The sequence below is a fragment of the Athene noctua genome, chromosome 3 (genome assembly GCF_965140245.1).
Source record: "Athene noctua chromosome 3, bAthNoc1.hap1.1, whole genome shotgun sequence".
NCBI lineage: Eukaryota > Metazoa > Chordata > Aves > Strigiformes > Strigidae > Athene > Athene noctua.
Genome location: NC_134039.1, coordinates 17,013,473 through 17,031,375, shown reverse-complemented (window position 1 = coordinate 17,031,375; position 17,903 = coordinate 17,013,473). Strand labels below are relative to the sequence as shown.

Sequence of the window (17,903 nt, the reverse complement as noted above, 5' to 3'; positions counted from 1 at the left end):
AAACACTGAGTATGCTACACAAGACAGCTTCCTTGATGTTAAGGAGTTCTGATGCTGTGCTCTTCTGAACTTGATTGTGCAAAATTCATCCGCTTTCTCAGCTTTCCTGTTCTTTGGTAGCAAGTAGTGCCCTCCAAGAATAGAGCCATGGCATGCTACACTGCTGTGTAGTGATGAAGTTGCATCACTAGCCTGTCGATTTTATGGCTTTAGTTGACTGGCATTCTGGGAGAAGGCTGGAATTGGGTTTTTCTTACTCTAGACCACGCCAAAGTATGATGGCTCTGGAGGGCATCGTGAATGAAGCAAAGAACATCCCTGCTTACCTGCCCAATGTGCTGGCACTGAAAGAAGCCTTGCAGCGGGCTAGAGACTGGACAGCCAAAGTGGAGGCCATTCAGGTAGGAGTTACAGCAGGAACTGGAATCTTCTGCTTGCATCCTTTTGTTTAGACATGTTTTTTATTCCTAGCCCCTCTACCTTCAAAGGTGACCTGAAGGGAAGCTTTGCTATAGCTGTTAAATATGCTTAACCATTGCTTGTGTGCTTAAATTTCTTTTTGTGATGCTGTTTCCCCATTGGCTATCCAATTTTGATTTCCCTTCGTTTTATGCATTTCATGGGGGATGTAAAAGCTGGCAAATTCATTATGACACAAATGTATCTTTCTAAGGGTATTTGGTACTGAAACTGTTCCACATGCTCTCACTGCTAGCTGCAGGAGAAGAGGTTCTGCTTACAGGTCTTCAGTTTTGGAGCTGGCTCTGGAAATGTTTTGTCTGTTTTTTTTCTCCCCCAAATGGTGTAAGATTTAATGGCACTGATGGCCAGAATTTTCTATCTGAAATAGATGAAGTTATGAAATAGTTGGTTCAGTAGCCTCCCCTTCTGTTGGTCTACCCATATAACTTGATCCAGAAGGGTTATGGCTTCTGTGATATTTCTAGGTCTTGATCTCTGGACTGCAACTGCTATCCTTATATCAAGTATTTGTTAGGAACTGAAGTGAGAATCCCAGTGGATTTCACATCAGCCCCTGTACAACTTTCAGATATAGTAGCCTGCTGTTAAGCAGACAGCATTTAAGACAACAGGCTAGAAATGGAATGTTGTCTTACTCCATACATCAGATGGCCATGTCACAATGACTGTTAAAATAAAAACTATATGAGAGAGTTTTTAAAAATATCAGTAAGATTGAAAACTTGCCCTCCTTTCCTTTCCTATGGAACTCTATTTCAGTCCATGACAAAAATAGTGTATGGCTTGAAATTTGGCTGGCCACCGATATAATGGTGAAATTGTTGGCTTAAAAAGCATTTCTTTTACCCCAGAATGGGAGCAACTATGCCTATCTGGAGCAACTGGAGAGCTTGTCTGCCAAAGGTCGCCCGATACCAGTGCGTCTTGATGCCCTGCCACAGCTGGAGTCACAGGTAGCTGCAGCACGTGCCTGGAGAGAGCGCACAGGAAGGACCTTCCTGAAGAAGAACTCAAGCTACAGTCTGTTACAGGTGAGCAACAAAGAACTCTATGTCAGCCTTCAGAAACTGATTTTGATGGTCCTTTGTGGTTTAGAGGGATCAGCTGGTTCAGTTACAGTAGATTACAGCTCCTTTTGATAATGGAATAGAATAAAAAACTTCAGCTGTTCTTGGGCGAAAAGAATGAAAAAGGTTAAAAGTCCATGTTTGGTTCATCTCATATATAGACAATCTCAACTGTTACTTTTGAAGAAACATATTAAAACTCTCCTTTTTGGGAGGGAAAGAAAAAGATTTCTTAGTGCAAGTGTAAAAGTGTAGTCCTGAAATGGTCATAGAAACTGTCTTTAATTGATGGATGTTTCCCTTGCTTCATGATTTAAATTCGAAAACAATAGATTAGATAATTTTTCTTACAGCTAAACAGCTTGTAAAATAAGTCAACTATTGTTTATTTCACTTCAGTGAATATAGTAATTGTCTTTGTTTTAATAAAAATCATTCATGTGTTTGAAGTTTTATCATATCTACTTGACAGGCTTCCCTTTTCTAGGGGAAACAATTGCAGTTCTTTCAACGCTGTCTTGTAGGCTGAATTTTTCATACTCTTATCTTGTTGCTGTTCTCTGTGGTTTGTCTTCACTTTTACTGTGATGTCCAAAACCAGGCAGAATCCTCTCGCTATGGCTTCCCTAGTGCCTTGTGGAGTGCAGTAAATTACATCTTGTGTCTCAAAGGGGATACTGCTGTTTAATGATTCACAATGGGTTCTGCCCTTACTGCAACATAATCACGCTGTTGTAATAGGGGCAGTTGATGTTTGGTTTTGTTTTTGCACTCTAGGTCCAAATTTTTTTCTCTGCCTAACTAGTTATTTAATATGTTCTAGTTTTGCATTTTACTATTTCCCAGAATGTATCAATTTGAACTTTCCCATATGGATTTTATATTTAGGTATGCCTTTCAACTAATCAGGATTACCTAAAATTTAATTCTTGTCCTTAAAAGTGCTTTACAGCCTCTCAAATTAAATGGCTTATAGCATATATTTTTTAGTTCTGTTTCAGCCACAAAATTGCTGACATAAATATGCAATCATGGCAGATCTTTGACTTGCAATTGATGAAAGTGCTTGAAATGAATGTTAAACTACTGATATCTGTATACAGTATTTCAGTTAACTGTATGTATGATAGCTTAATCTAAATAGATTGTGTAATTTAATAATGAAAACACAGTGGCTTTCAAGTTGACCTGCCACATCACTCTGGTGCTGATAACACTCAAATTCCATATGTATTAAATACTTGTATCCTTTTCTGTTTATTTCTTCTCTTCCTAGTATTAATTGACAGATATCAAAGGTATTAGATTGCTGATTTATTTTTTTGCACTTTGACTCTGTTGTAATTCCTTTATCAGATGTTCTCATATGTGACCCTGAAATCTTAACGTTATAGATTAGAACTTTTTTTCTCTTCATGGCATCCTTGACTCTGACAGTCTGTGTTCTTTATGGTTACAGGTTCTGAGCCCTCGAGCTGATATCGGTGTTTATGGGAGCAGTAAGAATAGGCGGAAGAGGGCAAAGGAGTTGATGGAGAAGGAAAAGGAGAAAGATCTTGACTTGGAATCCTTAAGTGAACTGGAGGATGGTCTGGAGGAGGCCAGGGATACTGCAGCTGTGGTAAGGAGCAATGAAAGGTAGTGTTTAATCTATGTAGAAATCTTATACAAGAACTGATAAATTAATCTCACTGAAACAAATATAATATGATGTTTGACACAAGAATGTAGTTCAGCTCATTGTAGGAGAGGGAAGCACAGTTCAGAGTATAAGTGCTGGTATTTAGTATGTATTGGGCTATGTGTAAGCCTTATGCTCTTGGGTTAATATCTGTAATGCTCATCTAATATTATTAACATTTACTGAAATCCCATCAAACTAATGTGAAATGAGGCACAGGTCTACCTTAAATAGTACCAAGACATATTTGGATAGGTTGATTTTGAGGGCAGCCTGTAAGTGCTTGGTCATGGAAACTGGGCTGGGAGGAATGTTATATTTGATTTCTCCTTGGGAAGATATTGATGCAGCATATGAGAAGAATCTAGTGTCATCTGGCTTCTGTTTCTCTGGGAACAAAGAAAATATATGCAGGCTCTTTAATGTGGCATGTACACAGTCTATTTCAGTATGCCTTGTTATAGTTACTTGAATGGAGACACGGAGGAAATGCAAGTTGCTTCAGGAGATACGTGGGTACTCAGATGCTCCTGGTGATGAGACAAAATTGAAACAGTGCTCAGCTGCATTATCTCAGTAGATGGGTGGAACTGATTCTGTCATCTTTCCTGGTGTCAAAACCTGTTCTTCTGGTGACCATGTGACAGATACAATTATGAACTTCAGAAACCTTGTAGATATGGAGGTTATCTAAAGTTAGATACATAGAACCTCTGTCAGAAAGACTTGGAGGAGCCATTAGTAATGGAGAAGGAGGTATTTTACCTAAAGTTTTAATTAGATCCCATAATTTCTAAATTTTGAGCTAGTTTAACTAGGAAGATCTCTATGTGATTGTTTTTTTTTTTCCCTACGTTGCTAATAAAATGTGATCTTTCTTAGCTGTGAAGGTCGTGAACTGTTTTTTGTCTTTGCTGCGTAGGTGGCTATATTCAAGGAGCGGGAACAGAAGGAGATCGAAGCCATGCATGCTCTCAGGGCAGCTAACCTGGCCAAGATGACTATGGTGGATCGGATCGAAGAAGTCAAATTCTGTGTCTGCCGCAAAACAGCTAGCGGATTCATGCTACAGTGTGAGCTGTGCAAAGACTGGTTTCATAGTGGCTGCGTGCCCCTTCCTAAAACAAGTTCTCAGAAGAAGGGCTCTAGTTGGCAGGCCAAAGAAGTGAAGTTTCTGTGTCCACTTTGCATGCGTTCCCGAAGGCCACGGCTTGAGACAATACTGTCTCTGCTGGTGTCCCTGCAGAAGCTCCCTGTACGGCTGCCAGAAGGGGAGGCATTGCAGTGCTTGACAGAACGTGCAATGAGTTGGCAGGACCGAGCGCGGCAGGCTTTGGCCACTGACGAGTTGTCCTCTGCTTTGGCTAAGCTTTCTGTGCTCAGCCAACGAATGGTGGAGCAGGCAGCACGTGAGAAAACAGAGAAAATTATCAGTGCAGAGCTACAGAAAGCAGCAGCTAACCCAGACCTGCAGGTAAGTATGTGGATATCTTGCTCTTTACCATGCTTGTCCTTCAGTGTGTTGAAATGCCTTATCTTTCTTGGAGAAGCTTGGGGGAGAAGGGAGGGCAGTTAAAGGCTGAGAATTAGACCAAAATTCAGTGCTCCTCAGGCTATTGCTGGCTTCAGTCAGTTACAGGCTGCTTCAGGAACAGGCCTGGTACTTTGTACTTCTTCTCAATAACAACTGTTGAAGGTTCTTGTAAGAAACCTCAGTTCAGATACAGCAACTGGCTAAGGGCCTGAAGATGTGTAAAGCGGTGGCTGCTTTGGTGTCCGAATTCCATTTCCCTCTTGATAGAATTGAAGATCTTGATACCTACGATTTCTCACGAATTGTCATTCTCAGGCATTTGATATCTTGTTAGTAAATTTCAACGAGGACTGTAGGGAACACTGGTGCTTGTACTGCTGACCTCTTCATCTTGAGATTGAGACCAGTAATCAAATGATGATGATGAAGTTTGTACAACCACAGGCTGTAATTTTGTAGCACTGAACAGCAGTATCTAGATTGTTCTAGTCACTATTCGTAAACATGGAAATAAAATGTAATAGAACCTTTTCCTTGGATATTTACCTGTATTTCTTCACATCTAGCTGTAACTAGGCTTTTCTGTGACTGTCCATGTAGTTATCCTCAGGCCAAAGGAACCGCTAATTTCTTTGTCAATAACTCAGATTTTTTTTTACAGATTTTTCTGGAAATTTTACTGTTTCATTCCCATATTCCATTTTTCTTTCAGGGACACTTGACTAGTTTCCAGCAGTCAGCCTTTAACAGAGTCATAGGGAGTGTGTCCTCATCCCCACGGCAGACTTTAGATTATGATGATGAAGAGACAGACTCTGATGAAGACATAAGAGAGACATATGGCTATGACGTAAAGGTAGGCAGTACAGTGTGGCTTGTCTACACGGAATTAATCCAGAACACTTGTTTTCATTAATTCAGTTTATTTTGAAATATTTTTCATATCTTAAACTATCTCTTTACCTTCTGCCCAGGCTCTGATTGCAGAAGAGGTACTTCTTGATTTTGTCTGAGTATCTCAGCTCTGGACTATTGGGAAGTTTTGTAATGTTTTTATTGAGAATTTCCAAATGTCCTGTGATTTGAGTTTCAAAGGGTGCTTTTTAGTGCTAAGGAAAAAATATACACTTCTCAAGAGATTTGTATTTATAATACTGTGGAGAATGAACGTTGTCCTTATGCCCTATTCAGACGTATGAATCATAAATATGAGTAACTGTCTATATGGAGAGTTGTTCAACAGTTTTTGCTACAACAAAAAATTAGTCTTTGAAAACAGTGTGCCCTGTAAGAAGTTTCCTGATGCCAGAGCTTCTTTCACGTTTCCGTACCTTTCTCTTCATTCAACCCTCGTATAAAGGAGGTACATCTGTTTAGTTTTTTATGTGTGGAAATATTGAGATGCGTGGATTGTGTTGTAAAATTAGTGTCTGGATTCAGTTCAGAAATTGTAACTCCAGTTAAATTTTTAAAATATTTGAATTAGAGAACTGTCATGAGAAAAGGCAGTTGTAGAAACCGTGTTTTCAGTGTGATGTATTTCACTTCAGAACTTCTGAATTGTCCTTTTTGATACATGCAGAGACAAAACCATGTTTGATCTTGTGCAGTGTTTTCTTTTTAGGGATAGTGTCATATGTACTTTAAAAGATGCTAACTTAAAAGACAGTGTGATCATATAAATTCTTCTAAGGCAGATATTGTGGTTTATAAACGGACAGCAGATTTTCCAGGTATGATTTGCTTCTATCTTTCAGTATTTAGTTTCTAAGCAGCTTCATGCATATACAGACATTTGTCTTAGTCCCATGTGAAATGTCAACAAGAATGTATTGCAAGTGGATGTCACAGCTTTTAATTATATTAGTTTTATATTTAAAAAAAAAAGGTTTTCAAACTGTTCTTTGCATCAAGAATCATACTAAGGCATTTCTGAAAGATGTGGCATTTTCTGAGGCTGTGATAAAGCATATGTCAAGAAAGATGGCATATGCTTGTCAGGATTGGAGGATTTTGCAGGAGTGTAATCATCTTTGTTTAATGATTGTGTTGTTATGATTTCGAAATCTGTTACTTAACCCTTTTGATTTGGATGTACATCGCTACATGTAGTTGTGAAAGTAAAAATCTGTTGGAAGCAAAGCTGATAGGGACCAGAAATGTCTTTTGTTAGGTCAGCTAACATGGTTGGAAGGGAAGACACGTGTTCAGGCAACCAAATTCTTCAGGTCTAAACTAGGAGCAGCAAAGTTCAAAAGAAATAGCAAAGTTGCTCAGAGTTTAATCATTTTATACTCTTGGCTTTCAAGGGTTGGGTTTTTTCAGTTTGATCTGTAAACGTTTTCCAGTGGAGTGATATGGTTTTTCTAAAAAAGTATATAGATTATGATATATGAACTCGCTTTTAATAACTTCTTGTGGACGTTGTAGAAGTAATCCTTGGATCCCCTAAGGGTCCAGAGACTGTATTTCCAGCTCCATGCTCTTAAACATCTGAACTACAACAGCGGTTACAAAAATGCATGTGAAAAGGCCTGTCTGATTGTATTGTGTTTCTTCTAATTAAAAAATTATTCTTGCCAGCAAATACTTCATTATGAGTGCAATATCTAGACTTGTTCTGATATTTATAAGTAGACTGATTCACTGGTCAAATATACTGTAAAATATCTTCATCTGTAATTGCCTTAATTTTTCTTTTTCTCATTTCTTTGCACCTTCGTTGCCCGTGGCCACCAAATGGTGGTAACTTTATTAACTCACCTGTTGGCCCTGAACTTCCTATAGTATAATATGATATCCAGATACTGTATGAGATACAACCTTTAATATGTAGGGAGAAACATCTTCCTCTTTCTGAATGTATTTATTCTACTTTTTCATCTGGGCAATTTGGATCTGAATTTCCCACTTCTAATTCTGTCCTGAAATCATTAGTGTGGACTTCACTTCCTTTTAAGAGTGTAACTGAAAGCCAGAGAGAGATTACCATTCTTAAACTCCCTTTTTATGTCATGAAATGACAGTGTCTGGGTGGTACAATTTCCTGAGTTGGCCATTTTGGGACCCACACAGCTAATCTTCAGGTAAATATTGTCAATAACTGCTCTACAGCCTTTGTCTTCTTTTAAGCCAGCTTCTTGTTTTTCACTGTTTCCTGAAAGGTTTCAGTCTTACATAGCATGCTAAGTTTGTTAAACCTGTGGGCCGGTTTCATCACAAATATGATGGGGTATCTAAGTTCTGGAAAGTGCTGTGGAAGTAGACACCCGGTTGAGGAGATTATCCTTATTAATTTCATCTGCAGGGCTGAATAAGAAGAGGAAGAAGTTAGTACTAGGGGCCACTGGGGAACGTACTCAGATGGGCTTCTTCCTTCTCTGGATTCTCTGCCTAATGTAATGCAAAATCAAGCAAAGCTGCTCCCACTGCTAAGAGATTCCTAATCTCTTTTCTCTTAATGGATCCACCTGCACCTGAAGGCAGGTGTCCCATTTTGGAGGGTGATGCTTCTAAAAAGTTAAACAGCTATCCTACACAGTGCATTTCGCTGATCACAAGCCAATGCCATTATTCTGTTCAGGGAAATATTCACAATAGTCTCAAGCCCTCTTACAATCCTCTTCATTTCAGTGTTTGGGCCCATCTTAAAATGGTTCAAGACTGCCATAAAAGTCCTGATCCCAGGCCAGCCTTTGATTGTTTGCCACTGTTGATATTTGCTGTGCTCAAACACCCTGTTGTTTCCTTGCCTGTAAGATCTTTAATCATTTCTTTCTGTAGTAACCATTATTTACTCAGCATACTCCTGCTTTACTAAAGATGCCAGTCTTTATGGTCTTGCAGTCAAATTTTTCAACCAAACAAATTTATGTAGGCTAACAGTAAGCCTCTTTTCATTATGTTGTCTTCTGAAGACCATACTTCAGGAACTGCAGAGTGAGGAGAACTGTCCAGTGTTTCTCATGTACTAGCTATAAATCTGTTGACCTGTCTTTGCGGTCGCTGTGTTCATCCACTATTTAAGTAGGGATGTAACTTCTGTACCTTTTGCACGTGGTCTTGGTGTCTCAGGTGGGGTACTTCAAAGTAGGGTTCTAGGAACAGAAGACTGGTCAGTCTTAGTAGAATTTACTTTGAAGTAGGTGTTTTCTGGATCCGGATGTTGCATGTTTTCTGTGGGTCTTTTTCAGGACAATGCCAGTGTAAAATCTTCTAGCAGCTTGGAGCCCAATTTGTTCTGTGATGAGGAAATCCCCATTAAATCAGAGGAAGTGGTGACACACATGTGGACTGCTCCCTCATTCTGTGCCGAACATGCATATTCGTCTGCTTCTAAAAGCTGCTCTCAAGGTATTTACTTTTGCATATGCTGAGATAAAATTGAACAGATAGCTGGGATGAGCAGTCAGTAAGGAGGGAAACTGCTCTGTGACCTATGCTAGTTGTAGAGGATATGTTGTTTGTAAGAAGGTATGGTAGAGTTACATTGCAGCTAGTTTCCTGATGTCTGGTACGTAAACCTGCATCAGTGTTTTTGCTTGGGATTGTCTCCCTCATTAGATTGTTGAAAAAACTATGTGACTTCTTTTGGTTTTGATCTCTTCCTTTTGTCCTTGCATGACCTGCCATCCATCTGAAAGGTTCTAGCACTCCAAGGAAGCAGCCTCGGAAGAGTCCACTGGTACCTCGCAGTCTGGAGCCCCCTGTATTGGAGCTGTCACCTGGAGCGAAAGCTCAGCTAGAAGATCTAATGATGGTAGGAGATCTGCTAGAGGTGTCGCTGGATGAGACTCAGCACATCTGGCGGATTTTACAGGCTACTCATCCACCCTCTGAGGACAGGTTCCTTCATGTCATGGAGGTATGGAACTTGAAGAAATATTCTGATATAGGAAAAAAAAAAATCCAACCCACATTATTTTGGTATTTTTTGAAAAAATAAAATCTTGGGTAGTTAAGTCGTTAGTTACTTGGACATGTTTGGATTTCAACTGGGGAATAGTAGATTCCAGAAAATAACAGAATAAGAGATGCAAAAATTCAGTTCTTGATCACTTCTGCCGTAGCACTGTCCTCCACAAGTATATTTAGAACAGTTTGCTCAGGCAGTTCCATATGCAGAACTTATTTTAGAAAATACAAGGTTAACGAAGGAAACGCTGTTCTTGATTATGCTTGGAATTGAAACTGATCTGCAATGGAATTGAAACTGATCTGCAAAAGAATTACAAGAAGCATTTAGGAAGATGGGAAGCCTACACTTATATAACGATATTTATATGTTGCTGAACTTTTGTTGTTACTGGGAAAAGAACAATTTAATAAAAATTAATTAGTAATGCAGATAATAAGATTCCTCTTCTTCCTCAGAATAACATAGACAGCAATTTTTTTATTATATTTATAAAAATTATCTAAATAAAAATACTTATACTGTGAAAGTATGCTGATCACTGCTCAGCTGACAACAGATAAGGCAGGCTGAATCTTAGGTCTAGTCCAAATCATTTAGCCTCATTGGTGTGGTGGGAAAATGGTACATGCGAATGATGGAGGGGTACTGGAAGAGAAGGTAGGCTCTTGTGTTGAAGAGCTGTACTGGAACCCACCCTATATCATATGTCAGCTAGTTAGGGGTCAGTTTGCCCATGTGTAGTTACAGAGTGTATGATCAGTTTTTGGGTTACTGATCTGCACAGGAAGTATATTGAAGATGCTTCTTCCTTGACTTTTTGGCAGTGTACAGTAATATAAGATGGAAGGTTACATGCTTTGAACAGTGAGGTTAGGTAAACATGTTAATCAGTTGTCTCATTTTCTGAGTGGCGTCCATAAACAGTAGATAAATCAAAGCGTTGTGAAGCTGCCGTCATTTAGGACAGTAGTATAAAACAGATCCTGCCTCCAAAGTACTGCTTTACCATGTTTTGACCCAAGTACTTCATAAGCTTAATGGTTTTTTAATCTAATGGTTTTGGTGTGAAATTGATTAAAGAACAATTTGAATGCCAGCAAATAGCAATTTCTAAATATTAATAGTTAAGCACAGCTTTCTTTTCAGGGAAGGGGGTAAGAGGGGGTGTGTATTATGACATATTCTGGTTAACCGTTATGAATACTTGTTTGACCAGAACTACTCATTTTGAATTGCATACCTTTTTATGTCTATTTACATGCAAAACAGTTAGACTTTTGCATAATAATATTCAGAGGATTTGGTTTTGGGTGAAGTAGCTATATTAAGTAATGTACAGTAAACAGTCTTTCTTTACTGGCTTCTAGTACGTCCTTAATCTATTAATAATGATTAAGGTTAAAGTATCTAGTTGTATTAACAGAAATTGAGTCCTGTTTGTACAAAGGAGCTATACATGTGAGTCTTTCAGATATAAATAGGACTTGTCATTGCGGATACTACCTGCAGTGACAGTTTTCCAATTTTAAGCCTCACTTCTGATCTGAATTGGCTATCAGAGTTGTTAATGATGCCAGGATATTTACAATGTGTGCCAGTTTGGAAGCTATTCAAATAATGGATCTGTTCTTGCTTGAGTTGATGATACATTTTAAGAATTCACCAATTGCTCTTTCTTAATCTCCAGAATAGCAATTGCTTTCTCTCAAAAATAATTACAGGCAAGACTGATCTGGGATGAAAAATAAGCAAAAATAATAAATGATTAATCTTCTCAACTTTTATTAAAAAGCAATGTGAGAAGGGAGTTGTAATCATTGCATATTTGGCCTTCTTATCCTTGCTGATGATTTACTTTTTCCTCTGGACATTTTTGATTCATTGTACTTTGACACAATTGATACCACTTACAATTTTTTTTCTAGTATGGTGAAAATGAAGTTGAACCCCTTTTTATTTTAGAATTTGTAATGGTATGCTGTTGAATAGGTTCCTTCATACCTTGTCAGGGTAATAGTGGAGTTGAATGCAAAGCTGTGGTTTGAGATGTAGTATGTTGAAATTTGCAATTCTCCCCCCAAAAATAAATCTGTTTTCACCCTTTCTGTGAAGGATGACAGCATGGATGAGAAACCACTGAAAATGAGAGGGAGAGACTCTTCTGAGAGAAAGCGGAAAAGAAAGCTGGAGAGAGCAGAGCAGTTCTTTGGAGATATGAAGCAAAAATCTAAAGAGCTGAAAAAACTGGAAAAACCCAAGAAGAAGAAGCTAAAACTTACTATGGATAAGACAAAGGAGCTGAACAAGCTGGCAAAGAAACTGGCTAAGGAAGAGGAGCGGAAGAAGAAGCGAGAGAAGGCAGTTGTTGCAAAGGTGGAACTAGCAAAGGAGAGCACAGAGAAAAAAAGAGAGAAGAAGGTTCTAGATATTCCTTCCAAGTATGACTGGTCAGGAGCAGAAGAGTCGGATGATGAGAATGCTGTATGTGCTGCACAAAACTGCCAGAGGCCCTGCAAGGACAAAGTGAGTTTTTGCTTCGTTCTGTCACGGGCAATTCCATGCAAAGTCAAAAACTCCAGTGCAATTTAATAATTAGGTTGAACAGCATGAGCAACAAAAGCGGTATGATTAGGAATGAGAGAGGATGGAGTAGTACTTGGATAGGTACACAGATGTAGTAGATAAAACTATAGAACTTCCTTATTCTCTTAGGTACTTTACAGCAGGAGAAGATGAAGAAAAATTAGAATCTGGGAAAAAGTACTCTGTCTGGTTGGGAAGTTTAATTTCTTCAAGCTGTGTATTTTTTTTGCTGGCTATGTGCAACACATTGGCTGATTCAAAGGATAAATTCTTTAAATCAGCTAGAAATGTCTCTGACTTAAGTGTGTTTCTGAGCAGAAGCGGGATGTGCAGTGTTTCTAAATGCACTGAATTTTCTGTATTTCTACATACAGTCAGTGAACAGTGATGCTGCAGGCCGAGAGATTTCCAACTGGAGTGCTTCACGTTTCTTGTTGGAGATAAATAATCAGTAATTTTAGACCTGATTGGACTATTACAAAAGAAACTTGAACCACCTCTCTCTGTGGTACTACCTGTCCTGATTGTCAGCTTTTAACACAGGCTAATTGATGATCAAAAAAATGGTTTTTAAAAAATTTTTTCTTGTTCTTTTTAGAAAGAAGACAAAAACACTCCTAATAATAACTGGAATAGACCCTATACTGCACTACCTTGTACAAGAGAGAGTAGGAACAACTACAAATACCAAGAACTTCTTGTTTTGCAGAATTGCAACATGGCATTAAAGTGTTCATTTGAACACCAAAAAAGTCCAGTTAAAAGACCAATTTTTAAGTCTTAAACTTAGACTGAGATTAGAAATTACTCAGTTGCTCAAAAGATGATACAGTCTTTGTACCACTGTTCTTTTTATTTCACAGATGATAATTAGCTTGTATTAGTACAGTATTTACAGAAATCAAGATTGCCAGAGGGAGGAGAGTGCCTTTAAGTTCATGTTATAAAGAAGGTTATACTAAAGGAAATATTAAATGAAACTGAGTTAAATTCCTCATTGTGTAATGAAAGCTTTTAATGGAATGACTGTCTTGCCCTAAGGTTGGATGTATTTTTGTACATTCTACAGGTGAATGTCATACAAGGCAAAAATGGCAGATACAGCAATGTGATGACTGAAGCTGCAGCTGTTAGTGTCCATTACTAGTCACTTAAAAAAAATTTTTCAGATAAGTTTTCCTATAAACTAAAGCAAAATATTGAGCTGATAACGTTTCTTCATTTTAGATAGGTTATCACTACTGTTATTTTTCTAATGTATTTTCATTTTCACATTCCCCTGTAAGGTGAAAGCAGAACTACAGCAGTAACAATTTTTACAGCTGTATCAGTGCATGCCATTAAAACTAAGAATCTGTTCCCTATCCCGCAAATCTCAGTGTCTGCCCACTGACTCAAATTAACATGTACTTTTACTCAGGGAGCTACAGAAATCTAGTAATCAATCTTTTTTCCTTCCTGAGTTTTGCCTTTTCCTGACAACAGTTCAGCAGAAAGTTTGAAATATTTTAGCTTAAGTGTTCTGACACTTTGGAGTTACAGTTTGTGTGCATTTTTTTGGCATTTGATGGCCAGCTGTATACCCAATATGTAGCTAAAGCTGTTGATGTCATGTGGCTTTTTTTTAGCCAAGAGCAGTGATGAAGTCCTTTTGTTTTCTGTAAGTTTTAAGTGGCAAAAGCTACTATTTGATAATGCAGTCCAAGGGGATGTGTATAATTTAGGATGTTATTTGTGGACTGTCATCTATGCTGAAGTAACTGTCCCTGAGCCTGCTCCTATTCTAAGTATGTTCTGGCATACCTGTCTTTCATCTAAGGAGAGATGGATGTCATCTTCCTCAGTGGTAGTGTGTGTTTGTATTGTTGTGGTCTAAGGATGCAAGAGGGACAAGGTTTGTTGGAAAAGTGTTATTTTTTTTTATTAAACTGGAGCAGCTTGTTTAAACAAGCTCTGTAGGGCATTAATTTGTGCCCCAAAGCTTTTGTATTTTAGGTGTATCAGGTGGGTTTAATAGAAGATATTTTCTTCATGAAACTATGCCTATTTGTCTTGCCTTGTAATGTGCTATGTGTTGCTGATCTGATCTCTTGCAGGTAGACTGGGTGCAGTGTGACGGTGGCTGCGATGAGTGGTTTCATCAAATTTGTGTTGGTGTCTCTCCAGAAATGGCTGAAAATGAGGATTACATCTGTATAAACTGTGCAAAGAAGCCAATGCAGGGACCAAGTAGCCCTGCTCATGCACCGCCTCCTCCTTTCTTACTGAGCTACAAACTACCAATGGAAGATCTTAAGGAGACAAGTTAGCAAATACTTGATGCCTGGAACTTGTTGGGAAATGGACCACTGAAACCCTATAGAGAGAGAGGGTTTGAAGCTAATGTAGCCACTGAGCTTCACTTCTAAGGATGTACAGACCTGCAGCAGAGTTGGTCCCTTCCTTACAGCTGGCTTCCTTCATACAATGGGGACGTCAAGGCACAGTGGTACCGACTCGTCTATGCAGACACCGCCTGATTAGGAGCTCCAGCCACTGTTTTTTGACTTGAGTATTTCCATCTTCGAGTGTGGCTGTTGCTCTTAGAGACTGAGCAAACCCAAGGCTGATAGATTAGACACTTCAGGGTGTTAGAAGTACATGATGACAGTGGAGCTGGCCTGGAATTGGTGGGCATAGGCTGGAGCTTTTAGACCTACCAGATTACCCTAAGGAGGTGACTTTGGAAGTTATCTTTTACCTCCCCATGCCAACCCAGTGAGTAGGGCAGTGTCTGGGGAGAGTTAAGTTGCCTCCATATCCAGGCAGCTAACACTACACTATAAGGATGGGAGCAAGTGGATTAATTTCTTTTAATTTCTCTTTTGTAGCTAAAGGGCAGAGGAGCTCATGATCTCAGAAATCAGCAAAGGTTCTGCTTACCAAAAAAGAAACCCAACTCTACTCCACTAGGCAAAATTTTTATCCTTAGTGGGGAACAGCTGATCTTCCTGTCCTGAGGAAGGCCAAAAAACATTGATGAAGATGTCTAGCTAGACCAGAGCTTGGGAAGAGCAGAGTGCTTCCCTTCCCACAGGGGTGCCCTCTCCTGTTCTAGGCTTTGCTTAGAATTCTGCACTCCTGCACATTAAAGTTGTCTCATGCAGGATGGAGCTGGCAAGGAGGTACAGCACCCAGGGCACCAGCTTCTGTGATCTGTACCCAGGGATGGGAAGGAAAGAAGACAGCCCACTTACCTCAGAGGTTACACTGACATGTGCTTCTGTGAAAAGTTTCACTCACAACTATTTCCAGTATCACCAGGCTACGGGCATGGCCTCAAGTGATACCAGCAAGCAGTCTGCAGATACTGTTCGCAACGCAAATCCCCCTCCCTGCTGGCTTTGCTGGATGTGTACCAGTGTACAATCAGCAACAGTTCTTGTTTGAAGTTGCCCCTGGCTTTGCCAGAGGACCAGAGGGCTTGGGGTCATCCTGGGTGACAGTTGTTTTAGTAAATCCATTTTTAAAGAAGGACTTGTTTTTACTTTTTTCTAAATGTCTCAGACTACTGACTTGTTCTATAAATAGATTATTTTTCTTTGATTTTTTTATACTTACCACTGTTAACCAGCAGCACAGACAGAGGTTCACAAAGCAAAAACCTGCCCGTGGGCTTGGGTTTTTTTACTCCATTCCTTCCTTGTAGTACAAGGAATTAGCAGTTACCTTCCCCATTCTAGCTTGACCAGCTGCCTGTGTTTAAATAGGTAAATACATTTCATGTGCTACCTTTGTGTTTGGGTTTGTTCCTATTAGTGGGGCATCTGGGCCTTAACGACTCCAGTGGATGCTGGCTTTGTGTATGTGAATGTCTGAAGCCAGCCACTGGGCTGTCTTGTCCCCCTCTCCACTCGCTCCCTATTGTGTTTCCATTCTTCTGCAGTTCTAGGAGTGTTGTAAGTAGTGTCCAGTCTTACTAGGAGCTGGATTGGGATTTAAAGAAATATTGACAAAAACAAAAGTGTTCTGTCTTGACTGTTCTGTGTCCCTTCTCTTGTTCTTTAATATTTGCAAGTTTATTTATCTGGCAGAATTGTTCATCCAAAAAAAAAAATTCAGCTCAGGTAGACGAACTTTATCAGTTTGTTTTATTTGTGCCTGCCACCTGGGAAGAGGAAGATGTGTAAAAGAAAAAGAAGTAAGATGGAGGTCAGAAGATACAGGGTCTTTGGAGCTTTGAGTGCAAATTGGGCACAGACTTCCAATTCCTGCTCCTTAAAGACTTAATACAGTGGTAAAAGCAAGCTGCGTTTAAGCATGTGGCTGAACGGGAACCCTAGCAAACTTAAGAGTATTATTTGTTTACTTATTTATGAAGGAGTCTATGCTATAGCTAGACATACCCTCTTTTTACTTCCAGTTACATTTTTTTCTTCTCAGTATATGCTTAGTTCTGGTAAACTGGTTTAAACAGATGTTCCTTTCCTTCAAGCTTTAACTGATGGTACTACGTAAATGTTTCTCTATATGGAGTGGATAGACTATCTGTCACAGATGTTTTTATCGTTCCAGAAGTAGACTAGTACAAGATTTCTTAGAGTCCCAGTGTTCTGTATTCTTTCCTGACTCCTAGAATCCGTGACACAACAGGTTAGCATATCCTGTTAGCCACTGAGCATATCCTCTTAACCATTCCTACGTTCTGTCGCGATAAAGTCATTGTTGTATGTAATTACCATCAACTGGAAAAAGAGATCTTCTAGTAAATCTGCATTGAATATTCCTGTTTCTTTGAGTAGAAGGTGTGGTGGAGAATGCTAACAGTAGCACTAGTTACAACGATAAGGAAACAGCTATACGATGCATTGGTAAATCATTCTGCTTGTAACAGGCATGGAAAGAATGAACAACAGAAAGAAAGTGCAAATGTGCCGAAGGTCACATTTTTAGTAGGCATTTTTCATATTATCACATGGCTCTTTTATTACATTGTTGGAAGGATGTTGCCACACTTTTTCTAGTTATAGATGTCTCATCCGCTTTTGGGTAAGGTGTTCATAATGCAAAGATCATTATTAGCTTTACGTCTTATTGTTTCAGCTTATTTTTAAGAGCATAATTCCTATGACCAGATTGCTGGTAGTATGAACTTATGAATAAATGTTAACTTTTTGAAAAATCCGTAGATATGTAGTTAGTGGTTGAAAAACCTAAGGCTACAGCTGTGGTATGACTTCAGATCTTAGGGGTTTGAATTTTTATTAAAAAAGCAAAGAAGAAAACCAAAGTTAAGCTAAGGAAATAATTTTCTTACAGATCTGCTACAGCTGTAGGAAAAATCTCATGGTTTGGGGACAGAATCTCAGTATACACAAAATCTTAGCTTGTGTATCTAGAAACGTACATGTCTTAATGCCATATTCTACATGGATGCTAGCCACTCTTCATGTTACTTCTCTTCATGTGTCTGACACAAAATGTCAAAGAAATGACCTGAGCTGTTGTGAGGAACTAAAAATGACCAAGACTTAAGTTGTATATCTTATCTGAACCATGAGGTTTCAAGCTTTTTTTTTTTTTTTTTTGGTAAGAACCAGGGCCTGGAATTGGGCAGCTTTACTTGCCTAGAGATAAACGTTACTGCTGAACTTCAGT

The 17,903-nt window shown here is 39.0% G+C and overlaps 1 protein-coding gene across 2 annotated transcripts in view; it reads left to right on the top strand.

Moving 5' to 3' along the window:
• KDM5A (lysine demethylase 5A) overlaps positions 1-17,390 on the top strand; it is a 57,427-nt gene extending 40,037 nt beyond the window's left edge. For both annotated transcript variants that reach the window (XM_074902118.1, XM_074902117.1), the window contains exons 20-28: positions 263-401; positions 1,335-1,514; positions 3,010-3,171; positions 4,154-4,705; positions 5,478-5,621; positions 8,959-9,118; positions 9,409-9,629; positions 11,796-12,206; positions 14,363-17,390. In XM_074902118.1, coding sequence (XP_074758219.1) covers positions 263-401; positions 1,335-1,514; positions 3,010-3,171; positions 4,154-4,705; positions 5,478-5,621; positions 8,959-9,118; positions 9,409-9,629; positions 11,796-12,206; positions 14,363-14,575 — 2,182 coding nt within the window. In that variant the 3' untranslated portion in view covers positions 14,576-17,390. The remainder of the gene's footprint in view (positions 1-262; positions 402-1,334; positions 1,515-3,009; positions 3,172-4,153; positions 4,706-5,477; positions 5,622-8,958; positions 9,119-9,408; positions 9,630-11,795; positions 12,207-14,362) is intronic.
• Positions 17,391-17,903: the final 513 nt, after the last annotated feature.